Source organism: Pristis pectinata, chromosome 10 (assembly GCF_009764475.1).
Source record: "Pristis pectinata isolate sPriPec2 chromosome 10, sPriPec2.1.pri, whole genome shotgun sequence".
In the NCBI taxonomy this organism is placed as follows: Eukaryota; Metazoa; Chordata; class Chondrichthyes; order Rhinopristiformes; family Pristidae; genus Pristis; species Pristis pectinata.
In genome coordinates, this window is record NC_067414.1 from 75,763,193 (window position 1) to 75,783,953 (window position 20,761).

Sequence of the window (20,761 nt, forward strand, 5' to 3'; positions counted from 1 at the left end):
ATCTTTGGAATTGCCTACCTCAGAGAGCTGTGGAGGCTTAATCGTTTAATTCATTCAAAACATTTAATTCATTCAATCAAGGGATAAGGGGATAATGCATGAAAATTGTGTGAGTTAGAAGATCAGCTATGATCTTGATGAATGGTGAAGCAGACATGAAGTGCTGGATTCCCTACTCCTCCCGTTTCTCATGTTCTTATAACCTACTCAATGCCACTCAATTTGGATTTCACCAGGACTGCTCTGCTGCAGAGTTTGTTAACAGTCTTGATCCAAACATGAACCAAGGACTGAATTCCAGGGGTGAGGTGAGAGTGACTGCCTATGATATCAATGCAGCAATTGACCAAGAGTGGCTTCAGTGACCTCAATAAAAATTAAGTCAATGGGACAATAACAGGAAAATACTCCATGGGTTGGAATCATACCTGACATAAAAGATGATGATGATGATGGTTGTTGGAGGCCTCAAGGCAGCACCCTAGGTCCAATCTAGGTCCAACCTGATTACTTCAACAATGAACTTTTAGAAGATGGGATGTGGGAGCATTTGCTGATTGCACACAATTCAATTCCATTCACAGTTCCTCAGAAAATGAAGGTTCATGATGCATGCAGCAAGATCGTGACACCATTCACACATTTATTCAGGCATTTATCATCATAGGGTGATAAATGACAAATAACATCTGTACTGCAAGACAGACACCCAATTCGGATATCTGGCATAGGCAGACACTACCAGATAGAAGAAGGAAATCAACGATGTGACCAAAGCCTCCTTGGAGAAAAACATCCCCAGTGACTCCTAGGAATCTCTTGTGTATGATGCTCAAAATGGAGAAGAAGCATTTCGGATGTACTTAGAACTTTGATCCCATACGCCAGGAGCACAGAGAGGCCTTGCATAAGTGACAGAAGGAGTGGACTTCCACAAAACTCACTCACCTGTTTACTCCTTCAGCTGTGAAAGAGTCTGCAGTTCTCACATTGGCCTCATCAACCTCCTCAGAACCCCGAAAACTGGAGTGGAAGTAAATCATCCTTTGATACTGAGGAGCAGCCTAAGAATACAAGTTGTGTTTAATTGCATTCCATCCCGTGATCTTTCTACCTCTGGACAACTTAGTATGGTTTGCAAATTATGTATCTTTTACTCTTAAATTGTGATTATCAATGTACGTTGTTGTGATTCCTGGAAAAAGTCTTCAGAGAGGAGGGGAATGTAGAATTCATGAACATTGACTTTCATACATGTTGCCTTTTCTCTTCTGTAATTTGATAGCTAGGCTTTTGTCCCAGGCACATTTTATGCCCTTTTCTTCATACTGCTATGGAGTATGCAATATCTGTTAGTTTCCTGGTTAGTTAAAACTGCAAACTTGGGCTTCAGAGGAGTGGGTTTGTATTGAAGTTTGAAGATTATTACTGTGAACTGCAGGCAGCAGCTGATTTGGAAGTAATTGAATAAATTGGATTGCATAGAAGGAATTATTTGCCATCTGCTGAATATCCTAAGGAACTTCATATGATGTTTAGACTATCATGTGATAGTCAGGTTCTGGGGCGATTCATGGCAAGTACTTACATAGAACTACATAGAATTTATATCATCAAAACAGTTTAAGTGATCCAATAGTTCTGTGCTATTCTTACTGCACACAGGCATCTTCCCATTATACATGGCAGTTTTCTCAATTTATCAACATATGTCATTCCTTTCTCTCTCTTATACTTATCTATCTTTCCCTTAAAACCAAGAGGGTTGAAGCAAGCATAAGTAATCCAGAACTCATGAGGGATAGATCATAAAACTTGTAATCTCCAAGAAGTGTACTTTGAAATATTTACCAATTGAGTGTCTGGTGTTATTTGATCTGTGTATTTTTTTTGCTATGATAATATGTTATCAAAAACTGTTGAACTTGAACTGCCAAGATATTCAGGGACCTGTCTTAAACTATTTTATAATTTTATAAAACTTGTTGCCCTGTACACCTTGTCTCTGCTTTTCAATTTTAGTGGTTCAAAGTGTTTCTATCAAAAGCAGTACATACATACCTTAAAGTTATGTTTGGTGTTTCATTATTTAACTACTTAAAGAATATTGGCATCACACTTCTATTGTCAGAATTCTATTTACAAACACTAATAGTGACAATATTTTTTTGAAAAAGGTAATAATATAGCAAGACCAACTTTAATTTCTATGAGTTTCTAAATACCAATATGAATTTTTCTCTTTACCTGCCATTTATCCCTGTTTTCAATTCTCTTTTGTCTTTTTCTATCCTTCCTAATCTTCTTGTCTCCCTCTGATTTATTTGTGGGCTTCTTTCCAGGTTATTCTTGTTCTTCTTTGTCTTGTTTCCCATTCCTTTCTGTCCCTTCCTCCTTTGCACTCAATGCTCACTATCCTGCAGCAGCATGGAGTCTCTCTGATCAGCTCTATTGATTTTCCTTACTGTTGGTAATGATAACACAGGTTTTCTTTCCACTAGAAAATCCACAATAAGTTGAGTGCACAGGAGGATTTTTGAAACAGAAGCAAGAAAATCTGCAGGGGACATAATATAAAATAGTGTAAGAGTGAGGGAGATAGCTAGTAAATTGACTGTTCAAGTTACAGTAGCCAGATTAATAAATTTATTTTTTTTAAGTGTAAATCTTTACAAAAAAAACAACAGTACAAAGAAAAAAAACATTTAGAATGAAATGAGGCAGGGCATCACGCCCTACAAGTATCAAAATTAAATGGAATGAACTGCCTGTATGTGGTTAATAGCTAAATTAAAAAGTGTGCAGTACATTATCTTCGCAGTAGCTGTATCTGGATTCAGCAGGGAAACAGCACTGTGCAGAAAAAAAATGAGACAACATCTTAAGACTATTGAACATTACCCACGTCAGAAAGGCATCAGCTGATATTGTGACCATATCTTTCTTGTGGAAAACTGATCAAAACTAGTAAACCCACTCAAATCAAAAGCCTAAGCAGCAGCTTTCTGAAAGATAAATGAATGGAGCTTGCACCATATCAAAACCAAAAATCTGTGAAACAAATCTTGTAAAGATTCATATAAAAACATTAATTTTTAATTTAACTGGCAATTATTCCTGCAGATGTTAAAATAGTTTTGTTTTTTTAAAAAAGCTTTTCTTCAAAGAAGTAAAAGGATGAACTTATAAATATTTTAAAAAATATAAACCACTTGCAAAGATACATGAACAAAATCTATTTAAAATGATGTAGCATGTTTTTCTTCATTTGACTTTAAGTTGAAACTGTAATGCAGGTTGCATCTTATTTGTGGCAAATCTGACTCTTGGTTCTATTTTTGCAATTTAAAAAAAATACAAATTCATAAACCTCTTTAAAATGCATCATCTTTGCAGCTTTTACCCTCCTTGCATAAGAAATTCACCAGGATGTCTGGAATGGAGTGCTGCAGTTATAAGGGGAGATTGGGATGGGCAGGGTTTATTCTCACTGGAACCTAGGAGGTTGATCCTTGACCTTAATAGAGTTTATACAATTGTTTGAGGGGCATAGGTAGGATATATAGTCAGAATCTTTTTCCCTGGGCAGAGGAGGCTAACCTAGAGGGCACAAGTTTAAGGTGAGAGGGGACCAATTTAAAGGAGAGCTGAGGGATAGGTTTTTCCACACAGAGGGTGGTGAAATAGTTGGAACAAGCTGCCAGAAGAGGTAGTGGAGGCCAGATACTATTATATATAAAAGGGATTTGGACAGGTACATGGATAGGAAAGGAGTAGAGGGCTATGGGCCTAATGCAGGCAACTGCAAGTAGCGTAGATGAGCATCACGGTTGGCATAGTCGAGGTGGACTGTAAGGGTCTGTTACTGCGTTGTACACCTCTATGATCATACAAAGGAAGAGGGGATTGATCCAACTCGAGCCTTCTAACTGTGTTGGTTTTGAGCTAGCTTTTGATGATGGTATTAATGGACACCAATTATTTCTTACCTGTTGGACAAAATATTCTCTAAGGATACACTAGGTGAGATTATGAAAAGCAGAGATAAAGAATCAGAAGTTGAACCCATTTCTTCTCTGTAATGTGTGCCACCAAGCTGTTACAGAGCACAGTTCCCTATTCGCATTCTGTCTGATTGTTATCTGACAGATTCATTAATTTTTAATTCAAACCCCAAGCAAGCTCTTTAAAACAATCTGACTGTACAACCGCTTGATTTAGAGAGGAATTGTCAGCCAGGGCTTCCATTCTTAATCATGCTTCAGAACTCCCTGTGCTACCTCCAGGGAAATGGGACATGTACACACTTCAGGTAAGGACAGGATTGGTTTTGCTGTCATAGTACCACAGTTCAAGAATTTGCTAACACTAACCCTCAAAGAGTATTCGTAGGAAATGCAGCTGGATTTGGTTAAGGAGGACTTGCAAGGAATTGTGTTCCCACTTTTATCTAGCACTATCAGGAATATTTGAAGAGGGGGTGGGCGGCAGGTTGTTAATAAGCAATTGATGAAGGATTAAGTAGGAGGGACTTTTATTTTTTCTTTTGAATGTTTGCAAGTTTTAATGAAAATATATGTTTAACTGGATTCCAGAAACCCTTTTTCAAGGTACTTACCAAGGTTATTAAATTGCAATTAAGTAACCTCCAGTATGGAATCATTTAGTTTTTGTACATGTAACTTGGGATAAAATGATTGGTGTCAATGATGGAAAAATACAAGGTGTTAGATGTATGATATCTGTACAATCAATTTCACAATGCTCTTTTGAAAACACCAAGGGGTGTCTGAAACATATAAAATATTAAATTTGTCTGGCCTCAGAAATCATTGTTTCAGATTGTGGCACAAATACCTGCAGTTTTCTAAATGAAATCTGCTGTATTATTCGGTCTCTACTGCTTCATTGTAATATGATGGTTAATATTTAATTTGAATATTTAATTATATTTAACCTTGATATACAGCCATTTGAGCTGCAAATTGTAGTCCAATGCAGAATTGAGCAGAACTGGCAAAAATAGTGATTATAAAACAGAATTTTTGTCAAAGGTAAACATATATTGTTATTTTGTTTTTATGTTTTATGTTTGTTATGTTTATGTTTTTAATGTTTGTAACTAAGCTGGTTGCTTTATTCTCCTTATTTTATGTTAAAGCTGGCTGCACCTGGGAGTACAATGAGTTAAATTTTCAACACATTTATTAAAAGATTTGTTGACAGCCAATTTTTTTTCTTTGGTGCGTAGCTTCGGACAGCAAAATCCTGACTTGTGCTGCTGTGTGGCGTATGCCGAAGGAATTGGAATCAGGCAGTCATGAATCTCCTGATGATTCATCAAGCAACCCACAGACCTTAGAGCTGCTTTGTCACCTTGACAACACAGCCCATGGCAACGTTTCATGGTAGGTCGCTCAGTATTGATTTAAAAGATTTCAAATGCTTCCTTCAGGATGGAACTGTGTGAAATGTTTAATTGTAACATCCAAACAATAAAAAATCCTGTGGAAAAAAGAAATATTCAGTAAAAAAAAATGCCACAATTAATTTGTTTATGTCTTACACTAGTAAACTGTTTATTTTATTCAAGTAATTATCCATCAGTTTTCTGCTCAGTTTAACAAGTTATTAACTTTAATTTATTCTAACATGCAGCTGATTAAGGTAAATGTTACTGGGGAATATGCACATCAAAATATGAAATAATGAGACTGAAATGTTTCCAAGTAAATAACGCAATAATTTGTGATATCCTTTTCATTATACCCCAAATCTGTTTATTTCATTAATAAATCTGCAGCAACTGTAATTGGTTAATTATGACAATCATTGAACATTGGATATATCATTTAAATGTATTATGTTTTAAAGTGTTCAATGGGAAAAAAAGGCTAATTTTCAGGCCTTTGATAGCACCTGTAATCAACTCAATGTACATTAAAAAAAATATATAGTCACATTTTTCATGGTGCATGTTTCATTGGAAACTGCACCTGCAGTAGCCATTACTCCCCAGAAATGGTATTGAAATGGCTGTTTTCCAGGTTGAAGCTCCATGCCTTTCTCACACGCATGGGGCCCAACCTGGTCATGAAATATCCATTTTATTTTCAGTGCCACACATCCAACAAGACTCCGATAGAGTTCAAGAAGTGTTTGCAAGCTCTTTTGGGAAGTGCACAAGACAATCTTTGTACAAGAGATTTTGTGCTTATGCAGCTACAGACTGCTGCCAGCATTCAAGGCAGCAAAATGAAGGCACTACTGACATTACAGCACATGCTTTAAGGCAGAGCTTGTGCTGAATGTAACAGGACAAGCCGCTACCAGCCAGATTAGAATTTTTATGGGGCAGTTCTCTTAGCTACAGTAAGATGCAAAGTACAAGAATCAAATTGATTGCTATCAAAGTGGATTGTTTCTATTAACTTAAGTATCCAGCTCCTTTCAGACTGCTGCAAGCCACAAGGTGCAGTGTGCAGTTCTCAGTTCAGGAAGGAGGTCATTTGAGACTGTCTGTACGCAGACAACACTTTCATCATATTTTCTGCTCTCATTGACAAATAGGCAGAGTGAACATAAAGTTATTTGCATATGGCAACCTTCCAATGGTGTAGGTTAAGACTGACCTGGTTTGTGTGAACTTGGCTATTTTCATGAGGAGATACTGCTCCACAATGTTAACGTGTGGCCATAGGCAATGCATCATACTGGCATTTGCCTATGATAATGGAAGTAGGCACCAAATTACTATTCGTTCATTTTGCCCCATCCTTACTTCTACTTATGTTTCAACCATCATTTCAACTCAAGGACTAACTTTTGAACATTTGCAATTAACTCCTCATGACGTGGCTTATGGTGAAGCTGCAGGGAGAGAGGTGGATATGAAAATGAAGGAGTAGTAAATACAGCAGCAAGTAGAGAAGTGGTAGGGTGGTAAGATGTTCAGCTGCCTTCTGTCCAGGCTCTTCGAATTTAAATTATTCATTAGTAACCTCAGTGATGGCTATCCAATGCACCAATACTCCGTGCTATTCCTCTACAACTGATGTCATGTTATCCTTTTATCGGTAACACAAGAAATGAAAATGACCACAAAATGTGCATTCTAACTAAGTGCAATCGTTGAATAAAGTGGAATTAAATTAATCATCTTTCTGTATTCTCATGATGTCTGTCTTCTACATGGACCTTTGTCTCTCCTTGTGCTCCATTGAGGTCCTTTAAGGAAGCCTGCAGCAGAGTGGTGGAAACCTTCAGTTGAGATTAAAAATAGCCTTGGAGAGCAACCTCTGAGAGCTCTGGGGCTAATGAACCTGGCTTGAACAGCAACATCTAGACCTGACCTACAGATGTCTGTGTACCCTGTCAGCATATGGGCAACAGCAAAGAGACTGAAGAGTGTTGTGCACGGGAGCAGAAATGATAAAAATTCTAACAGAGAAATAAGCACAGCTCTTCACAGAGTCTTGGTGATCTATTTATGACAATGTGATGAACTAGAAGTCTCTGAGAACAGTGGTGGCTAGAATTGTGATGGCAGCAGAGTGAATTTGCAAGCAGCATAAAAATCTTTGAAACTGTAACATTGGTAATTCAATATTGCAACATGGTGGCACCACAGTTGTGCTGCTCTTCCATATTAAAAAGAATGAGCTCTAAGTTCTGGATACAGCCCTCTGCTGAATTGGTGCTGGATTCCTTCATGCTCTTTGACATTGATAATGGGACTTCAGACAAGAATTGCAGATTTATTCTCTGGATTGATGTATCAAACTTGTCTTTCTATTGTAGTCTCTAAAATATGCATTGTGTCAGTCCCTGAGCTGGTGGTCAGTACCATAAGATCAAATGATTGTGTCTCTTCTCTGTCTTCTTCTCCTACCTTCTCTGACTAGAAAGGTTTTAATTTCTAAGTATTTCAAATGGGAACGGGATAAGAGTTGCATTCAGATGACAGGAGAAGAGAAAGAAAAAGGAACATTTGAAGCTTCCCAATCAGAAGGGATGGAGAGATGACAGAGAAATAAAAAAAAGGAAGATCAGATGTGTACATCAGTCCCTCCATTACTGCTTGTGATCATGGTTTTAGCCATGCCCCTTCCTATGACAGCCAGCACTATCTCCTCTATGAGTAATTTGACTGCTGTCAGTTTTATTTTTTCCTTACTATGTGGTAACATGTTTTCCTGGAAGAAAAAAGGAAGCAAATCAGTGAGCATCTTACAATGCATTTGAGTAATGTGACTATCATGGTTTGATAATTGCCAGGTGTGAGAGTTTGGAGTGCAAGACTTCTACACTGCACAAGTGAGTGCATTTGAAATGAAGGACTGAATATTGATTACTAGAGATCGTTGTTAGAGTGATGTTTCACTGGATGAGGCTAGTGGTACAGTTGTTCAGATATGCTGTTTGAAGATTGAACCCAAAGGCTTAAAAACTATGGTTCAATTTCCGTCTTTGCATTCTTGTTTTAGCAGCAACCCCCTTGGCATTGACTGCCACTGTTACCTGTTCCTACTGCTTCCTGGATGTTTGTCTGAAGGCCTGTATTCTGGCATCGTACACCGAGATCTCCAGTGTACTGTCAGAAAATCTTGGTGGACCTTAGTTTGAATGTTTGACCATTTCTCAAAGTATCAGAGAGATTAATTTTTCAAATGACCCCAATTACTACTTACAGCAGCCCAAGAAATTTGGCTCCCTGATGATACGTATAGCTAATGAACAACACAGGTGGTGCTGGGGTATAGGCAGCAATCATAGAAAGCAGTAGGTAGCAACAGTTTAACGTGCTGTATGTAACAAAGTGAACGGGCGTGGGTTAATTGTGTACCATGATCTTCTTTAAGGTCTTAAGCAATTTATTTCCCAAAATAGCTACTTTGTCATTGTGAAAACATAATTCCTTGTGATTACACAGTCTTGCTGCCTAATTCTTCTTTCTTTAAAAAATCTACACTTTTATTTCTCAATTATCTAAAATTTCCAATGCCTAAGATAAAGTCATAGTAAAAAAAACTCACATTTTGCAATTTTCAGTTATCCACTGAAATATATTTTGAATCTGCAGTTCCTTAACTGAAGTTCTCTCCTAAAAGTCTAAGCATGCATTTGAAGGATGGCTGAGCTGAATTTGAAATGTGCATCCTGATCATGTACACTGTACCTCATTTCACAAACCAGTTGGTTAGCTGTACCAGTATAATATTTAGTACTTTCTAATCAAAAATACCTTGAAACTACTTAATTCCAAAATCTTCATTCAGGCTAAGTATGTATACAGATTTTTAAAACAGATATAGGATAAAACATTGATTTCTTAGTTGTAATACTTAGTTCACATTTCAAGAACTGCATTGTCAGATAGACATATTTTTCTTTTAGGAAATGTGTTTTTCAAATGAGTTGAATTTTGATGGAAACATCAAGAAATAGTGGAGTTAAACAAAAGTTATTATTGTATAAAAAATAATTTTAGGGTCATACGATGACTCATTAGGTAGTGCTACTGCCTTCCTGCTTCAGGGACCTAGGTTCAACCCTGACCTCTGGTGCTGTTTGTAGAGTATTTGCATGTTCCCCTGTGACTACATGCATTTCCACAGTGCACTCTGGTTTTCTCACATCCCAAAGATACACTGGTAAGTTATTTGGCCACTGTAAATTCCCTCCAGTTTAGGTAAATGGCAAAGGAATCTAAGCGGAGTAATGTGAGATGGATTAAGGTGCAGGGCACAGGGAAATAAGGACAGGGGGTTTGGGACTGATATCATTGTTCTGCTGGGATGTGGATGACCTCCATTAATATTGTAGTAAGTAAGTAGTAAGTTATTATTAATATAGAAACAGAAAATGAGCTTAAGAGTTCATTAGACCTGTTATGATGAAATCTCATACAGTCATAAAACATACAGCACAGAAATAGATCTTCTGGCCCACCATGCCTTTACTGACCATCAAATATCTATTATTCTAATCCCATTTACTAGCATTTGGACTATGGCCTACTATGCCTTGGCAATTCAAGTGCTCATAAGTGCTTCTTAAATGTTGAGAGTACTTTCCTCCTCCACTTTTCCAGGTAGTGCATTCCAGGTTCCTACCATCTTCTGGGTGAAAAAAAATATTGCTTAGATCCCCTCTCAACCTTTTGCTTCTCACCTTAAATCTCTGCTTCTGGTCTTAGACACCTCTGCCATGGGGAAAAGTTTTTGTTATCTACCCTATCTATGCCTCTCAGAATTCTGTACATCTCCATCAGGTCTCTCCTAAGCCTTCTCTGCTCCAAGGAAAACAAACCCAGCTTGTTTAGCCTCTCCTCACAAGCCTTCTATCCCTGACAACATCTTGGTGAATCTCCTCAGCACCAGTCCAGTGCAATCACATCTTTCCTATAGTGTGGCACCAGAACTGCAAACTGTATTCCAGTTGTGGCCTAAGCAATATTTTATAAAGTCATACAAAAACCTCCCTACTCTTAAACTCTATGCTCTGGCTCATGATGGCAAGCATCCCAGATGCCTGCTTCACCACTCAATTTACCTGTGTTGCCACCTACAGGGATCTTTTGATTTGTACACCAAGGTCCTTTTGTTCCCGAATAATCCCTATGGTGCAAACCATTATGGTATATGTCCAGAGCTTATTAAACTCCCAAATCCCTTTTTTCTCCAAACATACCTTTGCTCATTGCGGCCAAAAAGTTCTATTTTAACTTCATCAGTCCACAGGACTTGTTTCCAAAATGCATCAGGCTTGTTTAGATGTTCCTTTGCAAAGTTCTGACACTGAATTTTGTGGTGAGGACGCAGGAAAGTTTGGAAAAAAAAAGGTGCAGAATTTCATGAAAAGAACACTAACTGTTAACCACAGGGGTGGATCGATCATGCTTTGGGCTTGTGTTGCAGCCAGTGGCACGGGGAACATTTCACTGGTAGAGGGAAGAATGAATTCAATTAAATACCTGCAAGTTCTGGAAGCAAACATCACATCATCTGTAAAAAAGCTGAAGATGAAAAGAGGATGGCTTCTACAATAGGATAATGATCCTAAACACATCTCAAAATCCACAATGGACTACCTCAAGAGGCACAAACTGAAGGTTTTGCCATGGCCCTCATGGTCCTACGACCTAAAAATCATCAACAATCTGTGGATAGACCTCAAAAGAGCAGTGCATACAAGACGGCCCAAGAATCTCACAGAACTGGAAGCCTTTTGCAAGGAAGAATGGGCGAAAATCCCTCAGACAAGAATTGAAAGATTCTTAGCTGGCTGCAGAAAGCGTTTACAAGCTGTGATACTTGCCAAAGGGGGTGTTACTAAGTACTGACCATGCAGGGTGCCCAAACTTTTGCTTCGGGCCCTTTTCCTTTTTTATTTTGAAACTGTAAAAGATGGAAATAAAAAAGTAACCTTGCTTAAATTATTTTAGAAATGTGTCATCTTTAACTTTATGCCATTTGGAAATCAGGTCATCTTTTACTCGCTTAGCTATTCACAGTAACACAAATTTTGACCAGGGGTGCCCAAACTTCTACATGCCACTGTATCATCTAACATTTATCAGGATTAAATTCCATTTGCCATTGCCCTGGCCAATTTACCAGCTGATCAATATCATTCTGTGGCTTAAGGCTACCCTCCTGACTAAAAACACCAACAATTTTTGTGTCATCTGCAAACTTACCAATCATACCTCCTAATCTTTAATGTGTAGCGGTTGCTACCGCGGAATAAAACAAGACTCTACTCGGAGGATTGCCAAACAGAACTGGTTTATTTTCCCGCCTTGTGCGGGCCCTTTAAGGGAGAAAAACTCCCGCCCAAAAAAACCGGCAATGACGTAAGTCCTACGTCATCAGGACTTTCCCGCGCGCGGGTTCTCCCCGTCGCTCGGAAAGACGAGGCCCACTGCCATCTTGGGCCTCGTCGCTCCGACGCCGCGCAACCCGACTGCCGAGCCGGTTCGCCCGACTAGACGGTGAGTCGCCACACAACCCCCCCCAGAACCGGCGAGACAGTCCCCAAGGTCCGTGGGCTGTGCCAGCTGCCGCTTAGGGGGGCGGCCTCTGCGTCGTGGCGTGGCAACCTCGACAGGCTGTTGCAGATCCAAATGGGCCGGTTTGAGGCGGTCCGCCGTGAAAACCTGTTCCCTGCCTCCAATGTCCAAAATAAAAGTGGATCCGTTATTCCGTATGACTCGGAACGGTCCCTCATATGGTCGTTGCAATGGCGCCCGAGGTGTGCCCCTGCGAACGAAAACAAACTTACAGTCCCGTAGTTCCTTGGGCTGGCAGGATGGGGCTTGACCGTGCCATGAGGTGGGAATCGGGGCCAAGGCGCCGAGCTTCTCGCGCAGTCTTTGTAGAACTGCTGGGGGTTGTTCCCCTTGGTCCTGAAGGGCAGGTATGAAATCCCCGGGGACAACTAGTGGCGCCCCGTATACAAGCTCAGCTGACGAAGTGCGGAGGTCTTCTTTGGGGGCAGTGCGTATGCCGAGCAGGACCCAAGGCAGCTCGTCAACCCAGTTAGGACCCTTCAGGCGGGCCATCAAGGCCAATTTTAGATGGCGGTGAAAACGTTCCACCAACCCGTTTGATTGAGGATGGTAGGCCGTGGTGGTGTGCGGCTGCGTCCCTAGCAGGTTCGCTAATGCAGCCCAGAGACTGGAAGTGAATTGGGTGCCTCTGTCTGAAGTGATGTGGGCCGGAACGCCAAAACGTGAGACCCAAGTTGTGAGCAGCGCTTGGGCGCAGGAATCAGTTGTGATGTCAGTCAGGGGGGTTGCCTCAGGCCACCTCGTGAACCGGTCCACGATGGTAAGGAGGTACCGGGCTCCTCTTGAAACCGGCAGAGGGCCCACGAGGTCGACGTGTATGTGGTCGAACCTCCTACGGGTAGGCTCGAACTGCTGTGGTGGGACCTTGGTGTGTCGCTGGATTTTTGACGTCTGGCAGTGCAGACAAGTCCTGGCCCACTCACTGACCTGTTTGCGCAGGCCATGCCAGACAAACTTGCTGGCGACCAGTCGGACAGTAGATCTGATGGATGGGTGCGCCAACCCATTTACCGAGTCAAAAGCGCGTCTCCGCCAGGCTGCAGGGACAATAGGGCGGGGCTGACCAGTCGCAACGTCGCAAAGTAGGGTCCGCTGACCTGGACCAACCAAGAAATCTCGGAGCTGCAGACCCGAGACTGCGGTTCTGTAGCTGGGCAGTTCGTCGTCGGCTTGCTGTGCGTCAGCCAGGGCCGTGTAGTCGACACCCAAGGATAGGTTGTGGATGGTTGGTCTGGAAAGTGCATCAGCAACGACATTATCCTTTCCGGAGACATGTTGGATGTCATCGGGGAGCTGTTCGAGGAAGGCCTGTTCGAACATCAGGCATGGCTTGTGTCCCTCGGCCAATGCCAGCATCTCATTCATTAGGGCGGATGGGGATCTGTCCCCCAGGCCATCCAGATGAAGCAGGCGGGCGGCGCGCTCACGACGGGAGAGGCCGAAGGTCCGGATCAAAAGATCTTTGAAAGCCGGGTACTTATCTTCCTCCGGAGGCGACTGGATGAAGTCTCCAACCTGGGCGGCTGTCTCCTGGTCCAGAGAGCTAACCACATGGTAGTACTTCGTGGAGTCGGAGGTGATCTGCCGAAGGTGGAATTGCGCTTCAGCCTGGTCAAACCAGACGCTGGGCCGAAGTGTCCAAAAGGTGGGCAGCTTGAGGGCCACTGCGTTGGCTGCTGCGCTGTCGTCCATTTCGCGGGTCCAAAAGCCGTTTGGACCGTCGGGGTCACCAATGTAGCGGTTGCTACCGCGGAATAAAACAAGACTCTACTCGGAGGATTGCCAAACAGAACTGGTTTATTTTCCCGCCTTGTGCGGGCCCTTTAAGGGAGAAAAACTCCCGCCCAAAAAAACCGGCAATGACGTAAGTCCTACGTCATCAGGACTTTCCCGCGCGCGGGTTCTCCCCGTCGCTCGGAAAGACGAGGCCCGCCGCCATCTTGGGCCTCGTCGCTCCGACGCCGCGCGACCCGACTGCCGAGCCGGTTCGCCCGACTAGACGGTGAGTCGCCACAAATGTATATATAAACACAACAAGGGACTTTGGCTCCAATACCTGTGATACAGTACTGGTCACAGGCTTCCAATCACAAAAGCAACCCACTACCATCACCATCACCCACTGTCTACCTTGGACCCCATGAGCTCTGAGGCCTCACTGAAGTCCATGTAAAACCATATTAAACTGCACTGCTTTCATCAATATATTTAGTTGACCTCTTTTTTAAAAAAAAACTCAATTAGATTCATCAGATGGGATCTTTAGCTAATCAAAAAGCAAAGATTTAAATGGTCAAGGCCTCAGCAACCTCCTCCCTTGCTTCCCATAAACAGCATGGGATACATCCCATCATGCCCTAGGGATTTATCCAACTTTATACCTGCTAAGATATCTAAAACCTTTTTTACCTTAATGTGCTTTAAATGTCCCAACAAAAATCTCCAAATACAATCCCTTTCCCCTTGGTGAATACAGATGAAAATTATTTATTTAAGACTTCACACATATCTTCTAGCTCCATACAGAGAGTTTTGTCCCTAATTGACCCCACTCTTTCCCTGGTTACCCTCTTGTTCTTAAAATATTTATAAAATGCATTGGGATTTTCTTTAATCTTATCTGCCAGTGAAATTTCGCAACCCATTTTGCCCTCCTAATTTCATTTTTTAAGCACCCCTTACACACTCTATACTCCTGAAAGGCCTCCCCTGATTTTGGTGTTCTAGACCTGCCATATGTTTCCTTTTTTTAAACTTTATCAAACCCTCAATATCCTTTTATACTCAGGGTTCCCTGGATGCTGCCCTTTCCTTTCACCATGAGAAGTTGGCCCTTGCTATTGAATAGCTCTTGCTATTTCACTTCCTAGATGTAGATTTAACCATAAGTAGCTGCTCCCAGTCTATGTTTGCCAGGTTCTGTCCAATGGTATTGAATTTGGCTTTCCTCCAATTCAGACATTTTATTATCCTTATCCCTTTCCATAACTACTTTGTAAGTTACCAAGTTAAGGTTAATATCTCCAAAGTGCTTGCCTGCTGACACTTCATCTGCTGGTCTGGCTTCATTCCCTGGGATTAGGTCTAACACTGCCCCCACCCTCGTAGGATTATCTGTATACTGGTACAAAAGCCTCTCTTGGATGCACTTTAAAAATTCCATCCTTTCTAATTCTTTCACATAAAAGTGATCTGTCTTAATGTTGGGGAAGTTGAAATCCCCTTCTACCACAACCCTATTCTTCTTGCAGCCCTCTGTAATTTGATACATATCTGCTTCTCTATCTCCTGCCGACTATTGGGAGGCCTGTAGTATAATCCCAGCAAAGTGGTTGTGTTTCTTTTTATTTCTGAGCTCTGTCCACATTGCATCATTTGAAGATTCTGCTACGACATCCTCCCTTATTACTGCAGTGATGGTCTCCATAATCAATAATACAATGCCCCCTCCATTTTAAATTCCCCCCATCACACCTGAACCTATCATGTCATGGACCTCTGTTTCTTTGCAGATGCTGCCTGACATGTTGAATATTTCCAGCATTCTCTCTTTTATTTTAGTTTTCCTGCATCTGCTGTACTAGGCTTTGAATAAATAACTTTATTTTAGAAAAAAAATGCAATTTGAGTTACTTAGTCATTTTAAGTTAATGGTCCTGATAGTATGTGCAGTGAACATTCCTCCCACTAAACTGTAACACACCAGAAAATCTACCAGTAAAGCCTTTAGCAGAAAAGCAATTTGATAGTAGCCAAGATTCCCAAAACACAATTTGAATCCTCACAAATACACATTTGGTTGCCAAGTATTTCTAACTTTTATTTAGTAATTTTTTTTTTTGCAACTAGGTTTCAAAGTTTTTGGATTGAATGTGAATGGCCCTTTGGTATTATTATTAATTCTGATTTTACTTCATTCCAAATGGCATTATCAAGGACAGTAGAAGTAGTTATGTTCACTTTAAGTAAGGTGACAGTTACAGGTGCAGTGAGTTTGAGCACTCAAAATTTTCAAGCAATTATTGTTAAGTGATGATTTGAAGGTTTCTAATCTATTGGAACACACTTATATAAATGCTCTATGTCATTATCATTCTTTCCATGAATAACTTCTGATGATCTGGCATGCCTTCAGAAAAGTGGATTAATTGTTTTTATCCCTTGCTTACCTTTGTTGCTTTAACCACTTCTGCCTCATCCACTTCCTAACTTTTCATTACACTTAGAAGGTAGAAATCTTGTTACAAAATTTTGCAATAGATAATCTAGAAATTAATGAGAATATATTCGAGTGAATATATGCTTGAATTTTAACTTTCACAATGAGAAGTGTCAGGCTTTCAGCCACCAATATTTGCAAGTTCCAATGAGTCCCCACTTAGAACTCTTTGGATAACTAGGACATTGCAATATATCCTTCCTTTGTACATTAGCAAATTTGTATACAACAGGAGCAAAGTGCCTTGAAATCCCTTTAATATTGTTCCACATAGTTTTCAACTCCCTGATATTCTAATTTGTCCAAAACCTCAGGCTTGTATGATGTGGTTATTATAACATTTTTACTGTAAAACTGCATTGGTGACTATTACTGGGATTGTTATTAAAGGAACTTTGCTCTACAGTGTTCTATGGGAGCCAATGGGAGATGGTAAAAAGATAGCATCATTGGCTGATAATCATATTCTTCTTTGGGACTTGCAAGAAAGCTCAAGCAAGGCAGTGGTGAGTAATTTTGCAGTATACCTTTATGATAAAAACCTTATGTTTTCCGACACAGAGTTGATATTAGTGAAATTTTTTTTTGCATTTTTACCGGTAACGTCCTTTGTAAACTTATCAAACAGTAATTACACCCTTTTTCCATTGAATGTACCTTGCCAAAATTACCAACAAAATATAATTATAGTGTGACAAATTTACATTGATAGTTTCCATTATAATTGTTGACATGCAAAAATAAAGATGGAATGAGTGGAAGTTAAAATGGACTTTACAAGGGTTCTTGTCAGATAGTAAACATCCTCCTAAGGTGCCAACATGCAGAGAGAAAGTGTGAACCTGCTTCTGATTGGCTAAGGACAGATAAAACATCTTGTGCCTATGAAGCAAGCATTAGACCATTTGCAAATTCAAATAAAGGGGCTTAATAGTACTCAGGAGTCAAATAGAAAATCTGCTTCGGGTCACTGCTGAATGCCTTGGAGCAAACAAACTCCAAACACTGTCCCTGAAGTGAGGTGAGTACTTACCATGAAAGCTTACAGTCCTGCGATTCTTCCTGTACATGCCCTACACTCACCCACAATCTCTCAGAATCCAAGCTGCAAACTCTCAACTCTCTCCATTCACTCTATCCCATCTTCTATTGCTCCCATCCTTGACCTTTGCAGCCCCAGAGCAAACCTACCTCCAAACCCATTCAATCCTCCTACCGATCTCCATAATACACATCAGCCATATTACTCATGATGGGCAATTTAATGGCATCTTTATGGCAGTATAATCCAAGGCACAACATCCAGGTTCAAAGACTTCTTCACATATGTGTATATTGGAAGCTAAAGAGACGGAGACCAGCAACAATCTGGTGGTGCAGGTGTGATTGGCAGCATCCTCCATTCTGTATACAGGGTTGCTATTTTCTGATCCCACATTCAGGCAAGTTTATTTAAGAAAAATCAAAAAACTGCAGATGCAGGAAATCTGAAATAAAAACAGAAGTTGATGGAAACACTCAGCAGATTGGGCAGCACCTGTGGAAAGAGAAACAGTTAAGTTTCAGGTCAGAGACCCTTCATCAAAATTATGTTTCTCTTTCCACAGGTGTTCCCAGACCTGATGAGTATTCCAGAAATTTAACTTGTTTACAGGTAGCTCCAAGGTTAGGTTTTCCAAGGTTGGTCATGGGGCCTTTATTTGTTCAAGGTTGAAGCCTAATGCCAGTTTTTCAACCAGCAGCTGTAATTATAATCCTTTAAATCAGAACCTCCTGGGTCAAGTTAATTTTTATTATTAATTCATATGTCTATATTTATACCATAAATTCCCTATATGTTATGTTATAATTATAAATATAAATTGTACATGTAACTTGTATAGTCAGAGTAAATACTTAAGCAGTGAAATTTCTGTGAAGAGAGTTGTTAAGGTCAACAAGCAAAACACTTACATTTTCATGCAATATTGATGTGTCTTCACTTTCCACAGTAAACTCAGACAATGCTGTGTATGCTTACCAATTTATTTTACTATAGTAGATATCCATCAGCTGGTGAAATCACTTTGTGTTCTTTCCAACAATGGATGCTACTATTCTCTCCTGGGTTGTCTATGTTTTGTTCAAATTTATGAATCTATCCACCAAAGTATCTCAAAACATTTGTTCTACATCCTTAATACAATATATATAGACAATTAAGTTTACATGCCTTAACACCACTGCAGTGGCTGTCAATAAGTCATAATCACTTAGCCAATTTTCAGAAAATCATTGGCACATTATTGTGTAAAGGTTTTGGAAGTGGTATACAACTTGGTCTTACTCGCTTGCATGATTTTCCCTTTCTGCTTTCACCATCCTTTCAGCCACTCCATTCTAGATCATTACAACTTGCTGCATTTTATAAAAGAAATATTCTCCATATCAACCACTGATTCTTCAGTTGATTACTTCGAATCGGTCCTATGGTTAATGTTCCTTCTGCCAGTGGAAACTATTTCTTCCTTGAACTCTTTTGAAGCTACTCATAACTTTGAATATTTTTATTAAATCTCCATTAAACCTATTCTTTAAGGAGATCAATCCCAGCACTTTTCTCTGTAAATTGAAATTCCTCTTCCCTAATACCATTCTGGAAAGTGTTCACTGCATCAGAATCTATTAACGAAATAGGTAAAATATGAAAGGGATTCTCAACAAAAAAATTAAATGTCAGGGTTCTCTTAGGACTTTTTTGTTGTCTTGACTACGTAGTAACTGGTTTGCTTGACAGTATTAGCAGTAAACCTGTGATTGAATTCGTACCTTACGCAATGCGTCCAGCTACAGCGTGCAGTGGGGAGTTGGGAATGGGAAAATAAAGAGTTGAAAAGTAAATGAAGAGCAAAGTAAATATAAAGTTTGTGATAGTTAGGTTTGCATAATGCTTTAAAGGAGGTTTAAACCTGTGGTGAAGTGTCTTGCTTTACAATCTGTCTTTTTTTTTATTTTGTTTGAGGCTACTTGATTCTTTCTAAGATTTAAGAGATAATAAAAGTAATTGTTCATTCTTTATTTATTAATCCCATAATTTTTAAAAAATCAATTTTACAAGCAAATAATTCCAAATTGTTCATAATTTAATAACTGTAGAGAAAGTTGCTGACTTTAGCTGTGCTTTACTTCTAGAGCATTGTAGCAAGGTAACAACAGTGTAAAATAATTTTAATGAATTGTAACCAGCATGGTAACATGGGCAAGAGTGGGAAAGAAGGTCATAAAAGACTTAATTGAATTCAGCATCATCGCAAAATATTAGTATGATAATTGTGAAGTGTATAATTTTGTTTCACATCCATTAAATTTTATTTGTATGGTGCAGTGGTATATTAAGAGCTTAATGTGGTGGCAGTTGGATCAGGTACAATTATGTGCTGTGAATCATGGTGAAAGCCTGAGAACTTGGATGTTTTTGTAGTATAACATTTCCATGCCAAATATTTTTCACTGATCTTATTTTTTAGCACTGAACATGTGAAAGGCTAATATTTGTGTGTTTTATAATGCCTCTTGTTAGGTCTAAAGATTTATTATAGCTATTTTGGATTGGCAAAAAACAGACGAGAATATTGATGAGAATGTGGGATTAACGTAAGGTTATTGTAAATGGGTGCATTACAGTCAGTGCAGACTTAATGGACTGAAGGGCCTGTTTCAGTGTTGCATTTCTCTATGATTCTAGAGTACAGAACTCTTGTTATGGATTCCTGGATATTTAACTCATTTACCTGCTTCTTGAATTGTTTTTCTTCCTTTCGTCACACTTATTTGTTTGTGTAATGTATTTTAGCTCTCAAATTCAGCAACCCTGGAAGGAAAAGGTCAGTTAAAGTTTACTTCTGGACGATGGAGTCCTCACCACAACTGCACGCAACTTGCCACAGCTAATGACACTGTGATTCGAGGCTGGGACACCAGGACCATGAGGTAAGCACAAAGTGGGTCTCAGTCAACAGTTTATTGCAGTTGCTACAATGCATAATCTGAAAATACTTGATATTTTAAAATGCATTCTGTGAAATGACCACCCTTTAGGCATCCTTTCTGTTGATCACTTTAGCAGACCAATCTCTCATAATTGACTGTAATTTTCATAATTGATATTACTGTAGTTGAGTGTTCTTTCTATACAGGTGGCCTTTAACTGGTTTTACTGTATGTACAAATGTCTTATTCCATCGGTAATGGGAAATCTGTTAATGGTATTTCATTGACTTGCTTGTGCACCTCAGGTCCCAATGCTGTAATGTTATAATTCTTTGTCTTGTCCCTGCAATCATTAAAGTTCCATTGGACATACTTGAACACATAATAAAGCAATTAATACTGTTTTCATAAAATCAAAAAGCTTTTTGCAAATGCTGCAGGTGTGCAAGAACATCTTCCAAGCAATTCTTCACTCCTTCACCTCATTAATCAGCAAACTG

General features: G+C 39.8%; 1 protein-coding gene across 1 annotated transcript in view; it reads left to right on the forward strand.

Annotated features, from left to right (window-relative positions):
* Positions 1-20,761, forward strand: part of eipr1 (EARP complex and GARP complex interacting protein 1) — a 67,610-nt gene that overhangs the window by 28,549 nt on the left and 18,300 nt on the right. The window contains exons 4-6 of the mRNA XM_052025326.1: positions 5,252-5,408; positions 16,699-16,798; positions 20,125-20,261. Coding sequence (XP_051881286.1) covers positions 5,252-5,408; positions 16,699-16,798; positions 20,125-20,261 — 394 coding nt within the window. The remainder of the gene's footprint in view (positions 1-5,251; positions 5,409-16,698; positions 16,799-20,124; positions 20,262-20,761) is intronic.